The 19,150-nt window shown below is 54.6% G+C and overlaps 6 protein-coding genes across 6 annotated transcripts; 4 read left to right on the top strand and 2 right to left on the bottom strand.

Moving 5' to 3' along the window:
- Positions 1-183: 183 nt before the first annotated feature.
- MONBRDRAFT_36696 (uncharacterized protein) lies at positions 184-3,767 on the top strand. The gene is made up of 15 exons (XM_001745010.1): positions 184-240; positions 333-381; positions 480-556; positions 648-725; positions 796-977; positions 1,091-1,196; positions 1,312-1,515; positions 1,680-1,916; positions 2,044-2,241; positions 2,323-2,884; positions 2,969-3,098; positions 3,206-3,262; positions 3,363-3,485; positions 3,582-3,627; positions 3,722-3,767. Exons 2-10 carry the CDS (start codon positions 333-335, stop codon positions 2,434-2,436), a joined length of 1,245 nt encoding a protein of 414 aa, XP_001745062.1. The 5' UTR covers positions 184-240; the 3' UTR covers positions 2,437-2,884; positions 2,969-3,098; positions 3,206-3,262; positions 3,363-3,485; positions 3,582-3,627; positions 3,722-3,767.
- On the bottom strand, positions 3,763-3,987 carry MONBRDRAFT_3720 (uncharacterized protein; the record flags this gene model as incomplete). Its single annotated transcript, XM_001744834.1, has 1 exon — positions 3,763-3,987. A coding segment is annotated over one exon (225 nt), but the record flags the coding sequence as incomplete, so codon positions are not given.
- A 1,792-nt stretch (positions 3,988-5,779) lies between these two features.
- On the bottom strand, positions 5,780-6,777 carry MONBRDRAFT_2543 (uncharacterized protein; the record flags this gene model as incomplete). The annotated part of the gene is made up of 5 exons (XM_001744833.1): positions 5,780-5,896; positions 5,992-6,063; positions 6,193-6,231; positions 6,349-6,441; positions 6,574-6,777. Coding segments are annotated over 5 exons (525 nt in total), but the record flags the coding sequence as incomplete, so codon positions are not given.
- Positions 6,778-10,361: 3,584 nt separating this feature from the next.
- Positions 10,362-14,025, top strand: MONBRDRAFT_16341 (uncharacterized protein; the record flags this gene model as incomplete). Its single annotated transcript, XM_001745009.1, has 15 exons — positions 10,362-10,683; positions 10,806-10,930; positions 11,062-11,149; positions 11,306-11,389; positions 11,493-11,575; positions 11,665-11,732; positions 11,836-11,911; positions 12,064-12,354; positions 12,440-12,487; positions 12,613-12,727; positions 12,854-12,904; positions 13,036-13,154; positions 13,290-13,433; positions 13,579-13,776; positions 13,864-14,025. Coding segments are annotated over 15 exons (1,974 nt in total), but the record flags the coding sequence as incomplete, so codon positions are not given.
- A 645-nt stretch (positions 14,026-14,670) lies between these two features.
- On the top strand, positions 14,671-16,829 carry MONBRDRAFT_16448 (uncharacterized protein; the record flags this gene model as incomplete). Its single annotated transcript, XM_001745008.1, has 5 exons — positions 14,671-14,919; positions 14,983-15,222; positions 15,351-15,483; positions 15,596-16,360; positions 16,504-16,829. The coding sequence occupies 5 exons, from the start codon at positions 14,671-14,673 to the stop codon at positions 16,827-16,829; spliced, it is 1,713 nt and encodes a 570-aa protein (XP_001745060.1).
- A 454-nt stretch (positions 16,830-17,283) lies between these two features.
- MONBRDRAFT_16584 (uncharacterized protein) lies at positions 17,284-18,319 on the top strand (the record flags this gene model as incomplete). The annotated part of the gene is made up of 3 exons (XM_001745007.1): positions 17,284-17,358; positions 17,558-17,827; positions 17,960-18,319. Coding segments are annotated over 3 exons (705 nt in total), but the record flags the coding sequence as incomplete, so codon positions are not given.
- Between the last annotated feature and the right edge of the window lie 831 nt (positions 18,320-19,150).

Below are 19,150 nucleotides of genomic sequence, written 5' to 3'. Positions count from 1 at the left end.
CACTGGATCTCCTGCCTGTTTTGGCTGGTGTGGTCCTTGACTGCATTGGGTAGTGTTGGCGTGTCCTTTTGCCTTTTGGACGTGTGGGGCTGGCTGTTTGTTGGTGTGGTTGTCGGACGATGTTTGGTGGGGGTATTTTTCCGTCTCACGCCGTGCCCGACATACCGCCACGTCAACGTTTAGTTCTCGTTGTGCCCTAGCACCGTCATCTGTTTCCCTTTCACGACCTCACGCTTGACGGTGGGTGCCCATTGAGCTCTGCCTGTGTCTGCTCCCCTCTGCTCCCAATGGTTCTGGGTCGCTCTCTTACGTGCTGTGCTTGCCAACTGTAGATGGCTACCCCTGATATGGCTGCGGCTGCGGCTGCGGCTGCTGGCTCCGGTGCGTTCGCGGCGTGCTTTGGAGCATCATGATCCCAAAGACCAATCCCTGCAACCCCGCGGCATCCTCACGCCCAATTGCTTACCGTATCATCACAGTGTCCGGCCTCAACAAGAAGAGCGAGGGCTGGGTTGAGATTCAGCGCGGCACCTTCACCAACTGGCTCAACACCAAGGTTTGCTCATGGCCCTCTCACACATATCCCTTTTCGAGCCGCATTGCGCTACTCGCCCTTACCCTTCCGTTCCAATTCAACCCCGCGCTAGATCAAGGACAAGATGCCTGAAATTGACGAGAACGATCTCGCCAATGCGATGCAGGACGGCGTCTGCCTGATCGAGATGGTAGGTTTCACACGAACGCTGAGATGTGCTAAAGCTGCTCAGATTTTTCACTCTTTGTGGGCCTTGGCAGCTTCAAACCGTCTCGGGCAAGTCGATGGGCAAATTCAACCGCAACCCCCGCCTCAAGGTTCACAAGCTTGAAAACCTGACGGCGTCCTTTGACTTTATGAAGAAGGAGAACCTCACCCTTGTCAACATTGGCCCTTCGGACATTGAGTCGGGCAACGAGAAGCTGATCCTTGGCCTGCTCTGGTGCGTTCTGCTAACCTTGTGCTGACAGTCATCGTTTGTGCATCGACACCCTTTGATTGCGATGCGCCTGCACCTTTGTCTGATCGATGCATTCCAAATGTCCACGCCTATAGGACCATCATTTACCACTACCAAATTGCTGTTTCCTTCAAGGGATCGGACGGGAAAGCCGTCAGCGGCCATGGCAAGAAGGGTGGTGCCCGTGAGCTGATGCTCGAGGTGCGTGAATCAGCGGCTTTTGGCTTGTGACAGTTTTTTGAGTGGTGGTGGCTCCAGCCCCACCCAGTGCCAGGTGCAAGTTGATCTGCCGTGTCGTGTGGTTGTATCAATCTAGTGGGTGCGCAGCAAGATTCCCGAATACAACATCAAGAACCTCAACAAAGACTGGAACGATGGCCGCGCCATGGCCGCGCTCGTCAATGTCATTGCTGGCGAGCCGCAGGTCATCCCCAATCACGGCGAAATGCTGGTGGAGAATGCCAAGCGCAATGCCACCACCGCCATCGATGCCGCGGAAGAATACCTAGGCATTCCCAAGGTGTGAAGTTCCGATTGCATCTGATTCTCAAGCGTCTCGATCGAGTGCACGCGCCTTCTCCCACTAGCCTGATGAAATGTCTCCGCAACCCAGAACCTTGGTCTTACTCCGTGTGTGCGCTTGCTTGCATGCATGCCTGTTTTTATTGCATCCCGGACTTGTAGGTGCTGGAACCTGAGGACTTGGTCAACCCGGATCTAGATGAACTCTCCATGATGACGTACCTCAGCTACTTCAAGACGGCCACCCGCAAGTCGAACGACAATCAGGCAGTGGCTGAACCTGAACCTGAACCTGAACCCGCTGCTGCCGAGCCTGAACCTGAACCTGCCACCCCAGCTAAGGCGGGCGGTGCTTTGCCACCACCATGGGAGCGTAGCGCCGATTGGCGTGAATATACCGTATGTATCTTAAAAAGTCACGCCTCGTGCATGCTCAGCGCTTGGCTCACGGAGCGACTGAATGACCCGTGTCATCTGACAATGTTTTGGCTCTGGTTTTGGGCTTCTCGATCACGCGGGCACACAGGGTGTCAACTTGGGTGGGCGCTGCAAGATTCGAGTCTATTTCTCCTTGACCACCTCTTCAGCCGTGTATCGCAAGCGCAAGGAAGAGATGATGGCTCTTTTCGAGCGCATGAAGGTTCATGAGCGACCCGACTTTGAGCCTTGGATCCCAGTGGACATGGACATGGACAAGGCCACCCGTGATGCCATCTTCGAAAAGGCAAGTCTCGCCACACTGGCACCAGCTCTCGCTTGCGCACCCGCAGGCACTCCGCCTAACCCTCAGTTTTTGACCGCTTAGGCTGGCACGCGCGAACTACCCATGCTGTTTGTCGATGACGAATACGTTGGCGGCTATGATCAAGTCATGGATCTGAATGAGTCAAACCAGCTCGAGAAGATTTTTGAGTATTAGCCGACCTTTTCTCTCTTTCTCTCCCATCCGGCTTCACACAGTTTTGTTTGGTTTGATTTGTTTTTTCTTTTGGTTTTTTTTTTTCTTTGTTTTTGCTTTGGTCAACCTTTCAGTTTCCTTCTTGTTCCCTACTTTCTCGCTCTGATGAACCATGAACCAAGGCACAAAGAATGCGACTTTGACTTTGAGATACTGCCTTCGCGTCTTGTTGTGCCCCACGATATACCTGGGTGCACTGTGGTTCAATTGTTGCACTGATCGAGCAAAAATAATCTCCATCCTACTATGCATGAGTCGTGTTATGGCAATTTGACATTTTAACGCATTAGTTGACGTGGACAGTCACACATTCAAAAATGGGCCACCCCAGAGAACACTCTCATGCATTTCCAAGCCGCTGTCTAATCCTCCATCTCATCAGAAGAGGAAGAAATTATTTCCGCACTCTGTAAACAGATGAGGGCAACATGAGGTGCGTGAGTCCCAAGGCGTGACCACGCATTTGTTTGCCAAGGACCACAAGCCCGCACCTTATAGTTGTCGTTGACTTTGGCCTTCTTGGGAGGAGCAGAGCGACCACCCTTCTTGCTTGCCTTGCCACCATCGTTGTCGTCATCTTCCTCGGGTGGCTCGTAGCTCTCCATCTCCTTGTTATAACGTTTCTACAAGGCAGGCTCACCAGTGACGTCAAGAACATGAACAACGGCTCACACAATGTGACGAGCAAGCAAAGCAGTGATAGTTGTCAAAGTCTCAAGATCTTGCAAACCTTGTCCTCTGCAGCCTTGCTCTCGTACTCTGATTTGTCTTCCATCTCGCGCCACATCTATAGATGGCCGAACATCATGCGTGGAAACGTTGTGATGAGAAGGAACATGGGCATGAGAGCGTTCCTCCCAAGGCCAGGGGTAATAGCAAATCCAAACCTCGCCAGCCTTTTGGGCAATCTCTGTGGTCGACAAGCCAGGGTTCTGCTCCTTAATTTCTTCGCGATTGGCGTGGAAGAACCACAGGTAGGCTGACTTGGGCTTGCTTGGCGCATTGGGGTCCTGTTGCGCGGACAAGATGACGGTAGAACCAAACCGTGAGGGACTTGAAGGTTTTTCAAGAAGAAGAAGAAACAAGCCCCCAGGCAAGAGACCCACCGCTTTAGCCTTTGAAGAACGTCGCTTGCTTTTGCTTTTGGATTTCCTGCACCAACCGAGACGGTGAATTTGAGCATGTACATTGCTGGCCACCGAGCCAGAGCATGCCGCAGCCCCACAGCACGAGGTTGGCGACTTACTTGCGGCCAGAGGCTCCTTCGTCGTCATCATCAGCGGCTGGGTGCGCCTCGTCATAGGCCGCCACGGCTGTCTCCCATTCAGCGAGCTCTGATTGAAAGTCCTCTTCAAGCTTGTCCTTGTCCTCTTGTGACACTTCTTTCCAGCGCTGGCCACCGATTTGAGACAGCTCAGTGTTGCTGGCATCTGGATTGTCTTGCTTGATCTGCTCTCGGTTCGCCGAGAACCAGCGCATGTACGAGCGCAAGGGCTTTTTAGGACGATTGGGGTCCTTCTTCTGACTCTTGCTTGCACCCTTGCTCGATTTTTTCGAAGCCTTGCGCCGAGGCTTGCTCTCGCCGTCGTCAATGAAGTCGTCCTCATCGTCATCGTCATCTCCACCATCGTCGCTGCCAGCGGCATCATCACTGCCACGTCGCTTCTTCGTGAAAAGCTAAGATGTCAAATTTCAAAGACACGTGTGCTCAGTCAAGTAAAGAACAACAGCAACCATAACCACAAATCGATGGCGGGGATAGACTGTGAGTGCCATCGGTTACCTCGGCTTCCTCGTCTTCCAACTCGCTCTCCAAGGAGTCTGAATCCTCCGAGTTCATCTCATCCTCCTCCTCTTGTTGCCTAACACGAGTCGACACAAAATACGCACATACCAATGAGTGCCAAGTGTAAGGCCATAGGCATTTCTTAGCCTCATCGACTTGACGCCATCCTGCTGCTATACTGCCAGGTCAAGGCGTTGGGCTATTTTCGAACAACGGTCAAACACTTACTGTTCGGCTTGCTCCAGATCAAACTCGCCATCAGATTCGTCCGAGCCAGATCCCTGAAAAAGCAAAGGAGACTGGTGAGACAAGACGAACAAGCTCTGGCATTCCAACCAACGACAAAATGGACGGTCTACAATCAAACATGACGAGCACGAGTTTCGGACGGTCTGTGCTGCACACCTCGCTAGCCTCGACGTAGGACACTTTCTTGGGCTCGTCGCTGATGGGGGCCTCTGTCCGCACGTTCTTGTTCTGCAAAAAGGTCAACAAACTATGTTGATCTTCCTTGGGCACTGAGCGAAACTCGTGCTCCTCGCCTGATTTCAACTTGACCTGTGACATCATGCCAACACCAATGACAAGGACGTCAGATAGGTGGTAACACAAGTGCTATCGGCTCGCACAAGGCGTTCAGGACCCGCCACCGCCGCTGTCGGCACCAACCGTGAGATCAATGCCGCGACGGGCCGTGCTGCCTCGTTCGAAGGTGGCCTCGGCAATCTGGCAAGGCCACCAAGACGCAGAGAACGACAAAGGAAGAAGTGAAGGGAGGATGGCGAGGAAAAGTTCATGGCGCTCACATAACAGCTCGAAACGGAGGTGCCCATGAACAAGGTTGTGTGGGCAAAGATAAGAAAATGAACACAGTGGGATGAGACACACCTGACTGTAGGGAATGTAGGTGACAGGCTTGTGAAGGAAAAACAGAGCCCGGTTCGTCGGGAACAAAAAGCCCTCATTGGCCTGTGGTTGTGCAAAGAAAAAAAAACCCCCCCGCATTCATCAGTTGGAGGGCGTGGGTCTGCCGGGGCGTGCTACGACCGACAGTGCACAACTGTCATACTTTGAGGGTACAGGGCACAGCATGAAAGCTACGAGAGCTGGTAAAGGCAGTAGCAATCTCATAGTTGTCTTTCTTGCAGGCCGCAGACAAGAGCCGGCCAAAAAGCAGGGCCTCCTCATCACGCAGCTCTTGTTGATCTGTCCTCAACAAGCAGCCGGCCGCCCAATGAGCATTTTCGACTGGTATGGCCTTGAGATGGGCCGGCCAAAATGACAACGCTCCGCATCATCACGGACCTTCAAAATCAGGCAAAGCCTGTCGAGCTTCATCCGTCTCCAGTGACAGGGTGACTGACATTTCAATGCCACTCGAAAACTAAAAGGCCATTCCGTAGTGAGGCCGCAAGTGCAACTCGCTACCATCTCCGGCAGCGGCGCGGTACGGCGCGTTACCTGCATCACGACGTAGCTGTAGCGCATGTTGCCTTGACGCAACGGCTCACGCAAGGTGAGGACAAAGAAGACAAACTTGTCGTCCTGGGTCAGCAAGTGCATGCGCTGCACGTTCTCGTACTGGATCTTATGATCAAACTTCTTGCCATGAAGGCGCAAGAATGAAGAGTAAAACTAAGAATTGGTAAGGCACGCGGTGAGGTGGGTCACAGGCTCGACAAAAGAGTGATGACGCCAAACGTGGCGCCACCGCAGGCGAGCACACAAACCTCCACGTCATGAGTGCCGCGTGGAACGACCAGCTTGACATTTTCAATCATGCAGATTGCCTTGCCAGATATCTGAAGAGTTGGTAGCAGGCGGGAGGGTGCAACACGTGGCATTTAGAGTGGGAAAAGTGATTACCAATAAGGCACGCAAGCAGCCAGACAAGGTCTGTGGGGCTGCTTGGGAGAATAGGCATTTCGCACCCTGTTCACAGCGGTGCGCTCGTTGATCTCTGACACAAACTCTGTTGCTGCGGCGTAATTCTGGGCGGGCAAAAACAAGTAAACGTCAATCGGTCAATCGTGATGGCCCAAGGTGCGTTCTCTTGCATAAATGCAGGTCGAAGCATGACCACCTACGGAATTGGCGCCGGACCCTGAGCTAGCAGCCGCACCAGGCACGAAGAAGCGCATTGATTCGACGACTTGGTCGTTGACCTCAGCCATGTCATCCTATTGGACAAGTTGGTGATAACGAATTCTGTCACTGAGCGCGAGCGACTATGGTATTTTTTTTTCTTTGGGTTTTTTTTTTCTTTCTTTGGTTCTCCTTTTCGAGCTGAGCAAACGAGCAAGCAAACGCACAATTTGGAACTCAAGAATGGCCTCGTGGCGCTGCTGCTGTGCGGCAGTGAGGGAAGCCAGGGGCACCTCGAACGCCACACCGTCGTCCAAAACAAAGCGAAAGTGCTTGGCGCTAAACTCGGTGCGGCCCGAGGTCCAACCCTTGACACTGGTCTTGTGACTTTGAATGGGGATGTTGTAATAGGTGCTCATGAAAGGCTTGATCTACACAAGGCCGGGTCGGCGTAAGCGACATTGCGGCGCGACGAAGACATGCGCGCCAGAATGTCGTCCCAAACGAAACAAGGGCAGGGTCGAGCTCACATACCTTGTACTCGACGTCTTCCTCGGTGAAGCCCTCAAAGGTTGGCATACTGTCTGTCTTGAGCGTAAATCGAATGCGACAGCCGCGAGCTACGCGAAAGATATCCACTGACACCATGTCATCCTTGTAGAAATGCATCTAACACAACGAGGCAGTAAAACCATTTCGGCGTGAGCAAGGGCACAAATGCCAATGTGCACATAACTGGCATGCGCGTCGGGATGTGACCAACCAGCTCACTGCTCTTGGGCTTGAAAGCCAGGCCTGCGGGCCCATCCAGCCCGTCCAGTCCGTCCAGCCAACCAGCAATTTTTGCATCATGAGTGACAGGCAAGATAAGTAGGGTTGTATCGCGACACTGAGAGCACATGCATTCACGCACCTGCATCGCCAAAACGCAGTCGCCCTGGAATGGAGAGACCCGTCTTGGAGATCATGCAAATGTCTTGGTCAAACGCCAAGCGCTTCTTCTCATCGGTCGCCATCTCGGCGGGTAGCCCTGCCGGCGTGATCTTCAAATGCAGCGGGTGGTGCTCAGCCAGGCGTTTGATTCAAGAAAGCCGTGTGATATTGCGCGCTCACCTGCAATCAAATCAAACGGGAACAATCGCTCGCTCGTACTGAGACACCTAAAACGATATCCAGTCCAAGCATTGAGTGAGCTCCTCTTCAACCCAGAAAACGCATTATTCAGGCGCGAAACCAAGGTCGCTAACCGGCCTCTTGACGCTCCCTCCCAGCCTTACTTGCGAGTAAGCAGGCAGACAGCCAGAGCGAAGAAGAAGGAGACGATCTAGCAAAGCAAGCAAGCTCGCCCTGCTCCTCTTCGACGAGTCGCCGTGCTCAGTCGGGTGTCTCCACACACACACACACACACACACAGCGCGCGCTAGCTCTCTCTCTCTCTCTTTTTGGTTTTGGCGCGCCCGCGAGAAAAGTAACGAACTTTCCGGGTTTTTGAATCGTTTGGAACAAGTTTTTGCTCATAAAACAATAGTAATTCCGTTTGTGTTTGTAAACTAGCCGTTACGCTTTGCGCGGTTCGGCGCGTTTTTCTCTTTCTGGCTGTGCAGGCGCGTCAAGCTGGAAAGGTGGCTCTCAAATCGGCATCGTCCTTGTCTCCGTGAGATCGAGCCCGGCTGCCAGAGATTAATTCCTTGAATCAAGCATCGAAGCTACAGTCATGTCTCTGTAAGTCGGGGCGAGGAAGGACATGAAACGCTACCTGCTCTGACATGCAGCAGGATCAGCGTGACACCTCCGCCTTGCCCGTCTCATCGTCGCACTTCTTGATTGCATGACAGGTCTGGCTGGCTGGTGAGCAAGCCCGCGGGCAAGACGGCCAGCCCAAGCGGTGCAGGCGTCAAGTCACGCCCCAAGATTGTGTTGGCAAGCCAACCCGAGGATGAGGATGATGATGACGGCGACGTGTTGGCGGCCAAGCTGCAGGTGCGTCCATCCATGCTGCCACATGTTGCTGTTCTTCTGCCAATGCGGTCTGCAACCTCGCGATGAGCTGACACACCCTTTGACTTGATGAACACACGCAACGCAACACCTTCAACAGCAAAGCAGCAAGCGTGCCAAGAATGTGCTGTGGGATGAAGATGAAGACGACGACGCGGAGACGACGGCCCCTGCCAAATCAGACTCTGCTCAACAGGCCGCCCCGCCACCCGATGTTGCGACTCCGCGTTCCTGCTCGCCCGGTGCGCCTATCGAACAGAAGACCCCACATACTTACATTTGCAAGCACTTGCTCTTGCTCATCATCAGACCTGCCGTTTGCAACCCGGGTGTTTGCTGCCTTGACTGTAGGTGCAGATGCCACGACAACGGGTACGCCGCCGACCAAGCGCGTGCATGTGACTGCAGACACCAAGAGCGCATCAACGGGGAGTGAGGTAGCAGTTGCGTCCACGGCCACCCCGACAGCAGTGCCCTCGATGCCGACAAAAGACGAAACTTTGGACAATGCCAAGGCCAAGGAGGCGGACACGACCAGTTTTCAAGGCTACCTCGCTAATGATGTGCGTCGTGCTGGAAGCGCCTGTGCTTTTCCCCTCCGCGCGTTCCGCCATACAGAAAATCCGGTTGCCCAGAAACTGGTGTGACACTCACCTGCCACTTGCTCTCAACCCTTTCTAGGCCTGGGCCAACTTCAAGGCCCGGCAAAAGAAGTGGAAGAAGCAGCAAAAAACCCCAACGACCCCAAGCAAGAAGCCCACAAATGACACCAAGAAACCCGCCTCGTCCAAAACCGTGGCACGCTTCGCCGATGCCCCCAAGCGACCTGCGTCTGCTTATGCCCTTTTCGTTCAGGTCAGAACTCAAATCCAGCAGTGGCTTGTTCTTCGGCCCGAGCGACCGCAATGGTGATGCTGGACGAGCCACCGCGTTCTCTCACTCGAAGAAGCTTTGATGGTATAGGAAGTTGCCAAAGGCAAGGGCAAGGATGGGATGACGCTTGCAAGCGAGCAATGGAAGGTCATGGAGGCAGACCAGAAGCAAGAATGGCAGACCAAGGCGGATGCACTGAAGGCCACGTATGAGGAGGCCGTGCAAGCTTACCAAGCGCAGCACCCGGTTCGTGCCCTGCCCAATGTACCAATGTAGCATGGACGGTTTCGGGCTCCCTCCTGGCCGCTGGCTCTCGCTGCACGCAAGCCATACACGTTGAGACTACTCTTGCCTCTAACAAAGGTGACGGGACATGTGCTGGCGTGCAGGAATGGTCGCCGTCAAAACGGCGTGAGGGTAGTAGCACAACAAAGGCCAGAGCAAGCGAGACGTCAACCCCAGACTCGACCACACGCGAAGCAGTGTCCAAGGTGCGGTGTCGCAATCTGTTTGTTCATGCGCTTGAACTGGTAGTCCTTTCGATCTCCTTGTGTATTTGGAGTGTCATGCCTTTCGTTTGTCACTGCAAGAACACACACACACATGCGCGCCACGCACAGGAGGTAGAGCCAAGACAACACTGGAGTTTATGTGAATTTGATTGGGCTCAATGGTCTTGCATATTTAGGGGAGCGAGGATGACGCAGCAGATGCTGCGATGATTCCTGTGGCTGAGGAAAGCATGGACACCGAAGTAGAGTCCGAGGTGATGACTGCACCTGTACCTCCTGCGCGCGACTCGGCCTCCAGTACCACTCTCGAAGGCCACAGCCGTGAAGACGATACAGCGCCAAGAGAAGAGAAGGAGGAGGTGGAATCCGAAGAGTCCGAAGAGCCAGAAGAGCAGCAGGACCAGGCCAGCAGTGAAGGGATGGCCGAAGACGATGCTGCAAGCGATCACGAGACAGACGCCGATCAGAGCCTGGTCAAGACTCGAGTGGACCCCGGAGACTACAATCCCGCTCGTCCCAAGTTGGTTTAAGCATCTTTTTTTTTCTTTTTTTTTTTTTTTTTTTTTTTTTTTGGCCAGTGTCATTTGTTCCAGACGCTTTTCTCACAAGATTCTTCTTGCATTGCCCTTAGGTACCATCCTATCGCGCATGCGTGCTGGGTTCATGATCAGCCAACACCTTACCAGGCCCTGGCAGCCATGTACATGGCTGTCGACAAGACCACGAAGCGGCTTGAAATCATTGCCATGGTGGCAAATTTCTTCCGCTCCGTTCTCCTTTTGAGCCCAAAGGATCTCGTTCGCTGCGTGTATCTGTGCACCAACGACCTGGCACCAGCATATGAGGGCCTCGAGCTGGGTATCGGAGACTCCATCCTCGTGCGTGCCATCGCCGACGCCTCGGGTCGCTCGCCGGGGCAGGTCAAGGCTGTCATGCACCAATGTGGTGACCTCGGTAAGCCTCGCAGACTCTAGCTGCGTGCTGAGAAGAAAAGGTAGTTTTCAGGAGAGCAAACCAGAAATAGAAAAAGCAAGGCTCATGGCTATTCGCATCGAATGCTTGGAACGGAACCGCAGGCAAGTGCGCTGTCAAGTGCAAAGGCAAGCAGGGCAAGCTGGGCTTTGTCCGACAGCAACCACCCCTGACCGTGGCTCAAGTGTTTGAAGCTTTTACTCAAATCGCTCGACTCTCCGGCCGGGATGTAAGCCTTGATCGCTTGACTGAGCTTTGCATGTTCCAGCCACTCCGTCGCGAAATATTGACCTCAAGCCTGTGGGTTTTTTTCTTTGGTTTTTTTCTTGGTGCGATTCGCGATTCGAATGGGTCAATTAGTGTCAAAAGCGCAAGCAAGATGTCATCAAGCAGTTATTGGTTCGCGCCCGTTGCGAAGCTGAGACCATGTTCTTGATCCGCTCGCTAAGTCCGTGTGCCCCGAAGCTTCAAGAACTTGCCCGTTGCTCCGCTTTGCATGGCTCCGTCCCACTCACCCCGTGTTTTGTCTTATTTTTTTTTTTTTCCTTCTTCTTTTCTGTTCGTTCCTTTTGATTATGCGTTGCCTGTCTGCCGTGCCTTGCAGGTGGCCGTCTGCGCATCGGGCTGGCCGATTCCTCAGTTTTGAGCGCGCTTGGGTTGGCCATTACAATGACTCCCCCATGCCAAGGTACCCTTGCTTTCCGCCTAGTGGCTTGGCTCGTATACCCAAAAGGCAGCGGCCTTATACATGATCGGCAATCCCCTTGCGCGTCAAATACCCCATGTTGTAGACTTTCCACCGGCAGAGATCGATGCATCCAAAGGACGCGCTCAGAGCGAAGCCTTCAAGGCCAAAGCCGATGCCAATATTTTGGTGCGCCGTGCAAATTTGAATGGGATCCACCAACAGAGACACTCGGGCCGCGCTCACTGCGTGTCTGATCTGCATCTCTGACTTGCCAGGCTTTGAAGACAGTGTATTGCGAGCTGCCCAACTATGATTACATTTTACCCATTCTGCTCAAAGACGGGTAAGTCTACCGGGGTCTTTGAGATGGGATGGATGTGTATTTTTCAACATTGCTGTTATAAAGCTTGAATAGCTTACATGCGCACGGTTGCTTCTTGGGGTAGGCTGGCGGCCGTGGTTGACAAATGTGGCATCACGCCAGGCATTCCCATGAAACCTATGCTCGCGCACCCCACCAAGGTGAGCTCGAGCAGGCACATGATGACAGACGACTCAATGTTTGCGCGTTGGTGCTGCCGCACCGTTTCCTGCGAAAATGGAAGACCTTTATGTCACCCTTTGGTGCATGGTCTCATTGGTGGTGAACGTGAACGTATCCATCATTTTTCCAGGGTATTTCCGAGGTGATGGATCGTTTCGACGGCAAGACATTTGCATGCGAGTACAAATATGACGGCGAGCGTGCCCAGGTGCACATGAGCAAGGAGGGGCGCGTGTGCATCTTCAGCCGCAACTCCGAGGACAACACGACCAAGTACCCGGACATTGTGGGACGCATCCGCGATGCCATGAGTCAGCACGTCACCGACTTTGTGCTGGATTGCGAGGCAGTCGCCTACGATATCGTTGAACGGCAGATTCTACCTTTTCAGGCATGTCCATGTGGCTCGTCTCAGCGCCTTGTCTTCTCCTCGCACCGTGGAGGGCAAACAATCTTGACTTATCCATGCCTTGCGTGCAATGGGGCCCGTGCTTGCTTGCGTTCAGGTCTTGTCGACGCGCAAGCGCAAGGATGCCAATGAGGAAGACATCAAGGTGGGGCCGGGAGCAAGCGCTCGCAGATCAGAGGGAGGATGAAAGGGGAGGGAAAGGTAGCGGCTGACCAAGTGATTTGGTGGTGTGCGACCCCCCATATGGCTGACTGGTCTTCTATCAAACAGGTGCAAGTCTGCCTGTTTGCCTTTGATCTGCTCTATTTGAACGGCGAGTCGCTTGTACGTGAGAATTTTCAGACGCGCCGGAACAAGCTGCGCGAAGCCTTTCAGCATGTGGAAGGTGAGCATGCGTCTTGGGCCAACTGTCCGATGCCCGATGCCCACCAGCGCGGGGGAAGCTCGATTGCCCCCAACTAAAGTGGGCTGGCGCCCTGGTCCTCATGCGCCGACAATCCTCTTGGGGCAGGTCAATTTCATTTCGCCAACTCACTCATCACAAACGATGTCGACGAAATCAGTACGTGCTCTTGGTTACAATCGATCGGCTGGGGAGGAGGGAGGGCCGCAAGCATATGTGGTGTATGGCCAGAGGGCTTACACTTGCCAAAAAAACCTGGGTGTGCCGTGGTGCGTATCGGAATGGGGCAGATGAGTATTTGGATTTGAGCATCAAGGAGAGCTGCGAGGGCCTCATGGTCAAGACGCTGGAGGTCGATGCGACCTACGAGATTGCCAAGCGCTCACATAGTTGGCTCAAATTGAAAAAGGTGGGTCGTTTGGTCGGGTGGGCGCATGCGTTGCTTGAGGTTGGCGGGGCGGATCAGAGGAAGGACGTCGCTGGCCGATCAATGTCAGCTCACTTTGGGATGTGCTATCTGGTCTGTGGTTGATGCGCGGTGTAGGATTATCTGGATGGTGTCGGGGATACGTTGGACCTGGTTGTGATTGGGGCTTGGATTGGTAAGGGCAAGCGCACGGGCACCTATGGTGCCTTCTTGCTGGCATGCCATGACACGGAAACGGAGGAGTTTCAGAGCATCTGCAAGGTGCGTGGCTGTTCTTGCGCTGTACTGGTGCTGGTCCTGATTTGTCTTGTGGTTTCTGAGTTTCTGTTTTGGGGGATTGAAGTCCAATGATAATAATGCCTTTCCTTCCTCGTGTCCTCACTATGCCGTGGGAATGGGTCAACAGATTGGAACGGGGTTCTCGGATGAGGATCTCAAGGGCTTTGCGACGAGCCTAAAGGCACACGTAGTGCCGACGGCGCCCAGCTATTATCGCTATGATGCGGGTTTGAAGCCGGACGTGTGGTTTGCACCGGAGCAAGTCTGGGAAGTCAAGGCGGCCGATCTGTCCATCTCGCCGCGCCACTTGGCGGCAGCAGGCCTGGTGAGTTTGAAGCGTTGTCTGCAAGTGCACTCGCTCGAGCTGCGCTCTTGTTGTCTTTGTGACATCTCATCTTTGTTTGAGTGATAGGTGGACCCTAACAAGGGCATCTCGCTGCGCTTCCCGCGATTCTTGCGGATCCGCGAGGACAAGAAGGCAGATGACGCGACCTCGGCGGAGCAGGTGGCCGACATGTACTTGTCTCAAGAGCAAATCAAGAATAACAACCAGACGCGAGGGCCACCGCGCTAACCCCCCATCCTCAGCAAGGGAGCACGAGGCTCCAAACGCGCGAGCCCATATGTGTTTGTTTTATCGAAACTGTCAACCCTGTCTGTCCCAATCAGCGCCAAGTCCAAACTTGAATGAAATTCGTGACCGATGCACACTCTACGTGCAGTAGTGCGTGTGTGTGTCAGCAAAAATGCCCGTTGCTACAACAGCCTGATATTCCTGTCGTGACAGGAATGGCATGAAAGTGCTGACCCGCGACAGCCCTCTTTTCTATATTTGCAGGAATCGTCCATAAATAGATCCAAATGGACACAAAAAAAACCAAAAAAGAAAGTGGATGTCCCACACACACACAAAGGGACGACGAAATTTTTTTTGGTTTTGTTGTTGTTGTGCAAAAAAAAAAAGAAAGAAAAAGGTGTGTGTGTGTGTGTGTGTGTGTGTGTGGGGATGTGCCCACTGGACGGACGGACGGTGGGCGGGTGGACAACAAGCTACTACTGGTCAGGGTTGATCGGGTGGCAGACGGGCATTTTTTTTTGCATTGTTCCCATCGACATCATCAGGCGTCTGCATTCACCTGATTGCCTCGAGCTGTAGCTTCAAAGCAAGAGGAACCCACCGAGACCTGCCCTGCGTTTCTTTTGACACTAACCAGAGACGATGCCCCCTCGCCGATCCAAGCGCAATGCCGCCAAGGCTGCGGCCGCGGCGGCTGCGGAGGAAGAGGAGCCTGTGCCCGAGCCTGTGGCACCCAAGCGGGCCAAGAAGGCGCCCGCGAAGAAGGCGGCAGCTGTCAAGGAGGAAGAGGAGGAGGAGCCTGTGGCTCCCAAGAAGGCGGCACCCAAGAGAACCGCTGCCAAAAAGGCCGTCCCTGCCGCAAAGAAGCCGGCCGTGAAGAAGGAGGAGTCGGTGGGCACCAAGATCCGCAACCTGGCTGCACAGGGCTCGGCTCTGCTGCGCCCCAACGCCAAGGTGGACGCCGCTTGCCATCTCTCGGGGGCCAAGGTCTACTCGGATGCCACGGAAACCTTTGATTGCATGCTCAACCAGACCAACGTGGGCCACAACAACAACAAGTTTTATATCATCCAGGTCGTGCAGTCCGGTGGAAAATACTACTGCTGGACGCACTGGGGCCGTGTTGGTGAGAACGGTCAGAACGCCGCCTTGGGACCCTTTGCTAGCCCTGACGGTGCCATTAGCGAATTCAAGGTGAGAAAACTGCGAGGCGATATCGGGGCGCCATCCGGACGACGTTCCCTTGACACTACACCATGACGTGACGTGATGGCTCATCTGGATGATTTGCTCTTTGGCTCTTTGGCCGTGCCTCTTGACAGAAAAAATTCAAGGCCAAGGCCGCCAATAACTGGGAGGATCGTCAAAACTTCAAGCCCAAGGCCGGCAAGTACACGCTCATTGACATGGCAGAAGACGATGACGAGGAAGTTCCCGACACGGTACGTAGGGGCCGTCTCCTGTTCTGAGACGGGACAAAGAAAAAAGCTTGTTCTCTCCGCAATTTGACCGAGCTCACCGAGCTCGTGGCCACTTCCGACATCGCAGAGCTTCTTGCAAGGGCAAGAGACGACGGTCAAGTATCGCCCCTCCAAGCTGGACACCAAGACCCAAAGCTTTGTCAATTTGATCTTTGACAATGACATGTTCAAGGAGCAAATGAAGTCGTTTGACCTCGACACGGAGAAGATGCCGCTGGGCAAGATCTCCAAGGCTCAGATTGCGCGCGGCTATGGCGTTCTCGAAGAGCTTGAGGCGGCCATTAACGCCAAGAAAAGCCGGGCCGTTTTGAGCGAGATCACCTCGCGCTTCTATACGACCATCCCTCACTCTTTTGGCCGCAGTGTACCCCCGGTCATCCAGACGATCGAAGTGGTGCAGGCCAAGAAAGACATGCTGACGGTGCTGGCCGACATTGAGCTCGCGCAGCAACTCAAGGACCGCGCCAAGGACCGCGCCAAGGACCAGTCGACCACGGTGGAGAAGGATCACCCCGACGACCTGCACTACGACTCGATGCATTGCGACCTCAAGCCCGTGAAGAAGGGCGACACGACCTACGACATGATCCAGCAGTACATCTCCGCCACTGGAAGCTCGGGCTGGCGCAAAGCCTCGCTCATCGACGCTTTTGAAGTGTGCCGTCACGACGAAGACAAGCGCTTTGCCCAGCATGACGATATTGAGAACCGTCGCCTCCTCTGGCACGGCACCAATGTGGCCGTTGTGGCTGCCATCCTGGGCTCGGGCTTGCGCATCATGCCCCACTCTGGTGGCCGCGTTGGCCGTGGCATCTACCTGGCCAGCGAAATGTCCAAGTCGGCCGGCTACGGTACGTGTCTTCTTCTTCTTTTGTTTTCGTCACTTTGACACCGGACGCTCGGCATCACCGTTCCCAACGGTCACCACGCGACCCTAATGCCATGTTGCCTTGGTCACTCATGTTTGTGCTTGATGGTTTGCCTCCCCTTGCAGTGGGCACAACGCGCCAGGGTAGCAAGAACATTGGCATCATGTTTCTTGTCGAGGCCGCCCTCGGCAAGGAGCATCATATTACCCGGGACGACTCCTCCCTGCGAGCTCCACCCAAGGGCTTTGATTGCGTCATTGCCAAGGGCCAGACGGAGCCTGATCCGAAGAAGGACATCACCGTCGAGTTTGACGGCAAGCCTGTCAAGGTGCCCCAGGGTGCACCCTTGGATCAGCCAAAATATGCCCAAAGCAGCTTTTCGCAAAGCGAGTACCTCCTCTACAAGGAGAGCCAGCATCGCATCCGATACGTGCTCAAGCTGCAGTTTTGAGCAACCCGACATTCAACTTTCTTTTTTTGATGAGAGCAAGGAACATGGAAGATGTAGTTCCCGTACCTTTGTACCTCTATACCTCTGTGCCTTCTGTGCCTCTTGTGCCTTCTTGTGTCGCTTGTGTTTTTGGTGTTGCGCGCAATGTGTTGTTGTCCCTCTGCATCAACGAGAGATGTTGTGTTGTGCCCCCCGTCAGCGCAAATCAAGCCAACAGAAATTTTGAAATGTCAGCCATTCGATATCAAAATGTCAGCAAACACATGGCCGCTGGTGAATGCATGCTCGAATGAAATCCCTTGCAGTTGTCTCGCGCTCAGCTCGCTCGCTGCCCCACGCTCACTGCCTCCTCCCCCTCTTGCCTCTTGCCTCTTGCCTCTTTCCCCCCTCCACTCTTACTCTTTGGCTTCAGGCTGTTCCAAACGGCTCCCGCATATGCGGGCTTGCCGCAGCCATGGGAGTGCCCCAATTTTTTGCCTGGCTGGCACAGCGGTATCCAAGTATCGTGACCGTCCTGCGAGAAACCCGGGTACATCTCGAGGAGCTCCTCCGACCGCGCGCGCACACACACACACACACACCCTTGCCCACTCGCCCACTTGATCAAACCTGCCCTGGGACCTAGAGCCTCGATCTCATGCGCTCGCGTCCGTCCCCGATGCCCTTTTGCCCGCCTGTCTTAGGGAACCATCATCAATGGCGAAGAAATTCCCCTAGACACGAGCGAGCCCAACCCGCTGGGGCTGGAGTTTGACAACCTCTACCTGGATATGAACGGCATCATCCACCCTTGCTGCCACCCAGAAGACCGCCCCAGCCCAAAATCTGAGGCTGAGATGATGCTGGCCATCTTCACCTACATTGATCGCCTCTTCCGCGTTATTCGCCCGCGCCGCCTCGTCTTCATGGCGGTCGATGGCGTTGCTCCCCGCGCCAAAATGAACCAGCAGCGCGCCCGCCGCTTTCGCGCCGCACAGGAAGGCCGAGAAGCTCGTCAGGTACGTGACACCACCACCAAAAAAACATCCGCCGGCGCGCCGACCCACGCCTCTCCCAGCCCTCGTCCTGCGCCCTCCCCACCTCGCATCACTTGCCTTGCCGCATGACAGACGTTGGAAGAGCGCCTCCAGGATCTGCAAGCCAGCGGCGATAATTTGAGTGCTTTTCGCCAACGCCGCAAGGAGCGAATGCCCTTTGATTCCAATTGCATCACCCCTGGCACCGAATTCATGAGCCGCTTGAGCGCAGCTCTTCAACACTACGTGGTCCTTCGCCTCTCCGAAGACCCCGGTTGGGCAAACCTGCAGGTCATCTTCTCCGACGCCAGTGTGCCCGGTGAGGGTGAACACAAGATTCTCGACTTTATTCGTAATGCCCGCAATGGCCCCAACTACGACCCTAACCAACGTCACGTTCTTTACGGTGCGGATGCGGACCTCATTCTCCTCGGACTTGCCACCCACGAACCGGCCATTTACGTCCTGCGCGAAGAGTTCCGAGCCGTCCCAAAGAAACCCTGCCCCATTTGCTACCACCGCGGCCACACCGTCGCCAACTGCCCTGGCCCCTCGGCTGCTGCTCGCCTCCCCGACGCCGACTTGCGCCGTGGCTATGCCGAACTGCCTCCCAACTCCCCCCGCCTCCTCCTCATTGATCTTGCAGATCTCCGTGCTCACTTGCGAAGCGATCTTCGCCCGGACCGCAGACCCGGCGACGGGGCGGGTTTTCGCAACGTGGACCGTCTCATTGACGACTGGATCTTCCTGGCATGCTTTGTCGGCAATGACTTCCTGCCCCATCTCCCCTCTCTGCAAATCCGCGAAGGCGCTCTTGATACCCTCAGTGCCCTCTACCGTCATTGCCTCCCCAAGATGGGTGGCTATATCAACGACAGTGGCCATCTTAATCTGGAGCGCCTTCTTATCTTCCTCCGCGAACTTGGTCAGCTCGAGGACTCGGTAAGGCCCTCTTACACGACCCCTCACCTCAACTCCGGCGCCCGTGCTCTTCAGACGGCCACCCACTCATCCCCACATGTGCCTGCGTGACACTGGGCCCCAGGTGTGTCGACAGCGACTCGTTCAACACGTGCAAAGCAAAGCCATTCGCAAGGTACGTTACCGGCTCCGTGACCCTGTCGTACGGCGAGGCTTTCGGCCCCTGGCTCGCCTGAATGAGCTTCCCAGACGGCTCCTGTGGTTGTTGTCCTTCTGCTACTTTTTCTTCTTCTTCTTCTTCCTTCCTTCTCTCTCTCTCTCTCTCTCTCTCTCTCTCTCTCTCTCTCTCTCTCTCTCTCTCTCTCTCTCTCTCTCTCTCTCTCT

Source organism: Monosiga brevicollis, genomic scaffold (assembly GCF_000002865.3).
Source record: "Monosiga brevicollis MX1 MONBRscaffold_7 genomic scaffold, whole genome shotgun sequence".
Taxonomy (NCBI): Eukaryota; class Choanoflagellata; order Craspedida; family Salpingoecidae; genus Monosiga; species Monosiga brevicollis.
This window is presented reverse-complemented; position numbering and strand designations above follow the sequence as displayed.

What these genes read in the sequence shown, in the direction of transcription:
- MONBRDRAFT_36696 (XM_001745010.1), top strand. Translation starts at nt 333, where the DNA reads ATGGCTACCCCTGATATGGCTGCGGCTGCGGCTGCGGCTGCTGGCTCC. An exon ending in GCGTCTGCCTGATCGAGATG is followed by an intron (nt 726 to 795) that starts GTAGGTTTCACA and finishes GGGCCTTGGCAG; the next exon opens with CTTCAAACCGTCTCGGGCAA. An exon ending in CCGATTGGCGTGAATATACC is followed by an intron (nt 1,917 to 2,043) that starts GTATGTATCTTA and finishes GCGGGCACACAG; the next exon opens with GGTGTCAACTTGGGTGGGCG.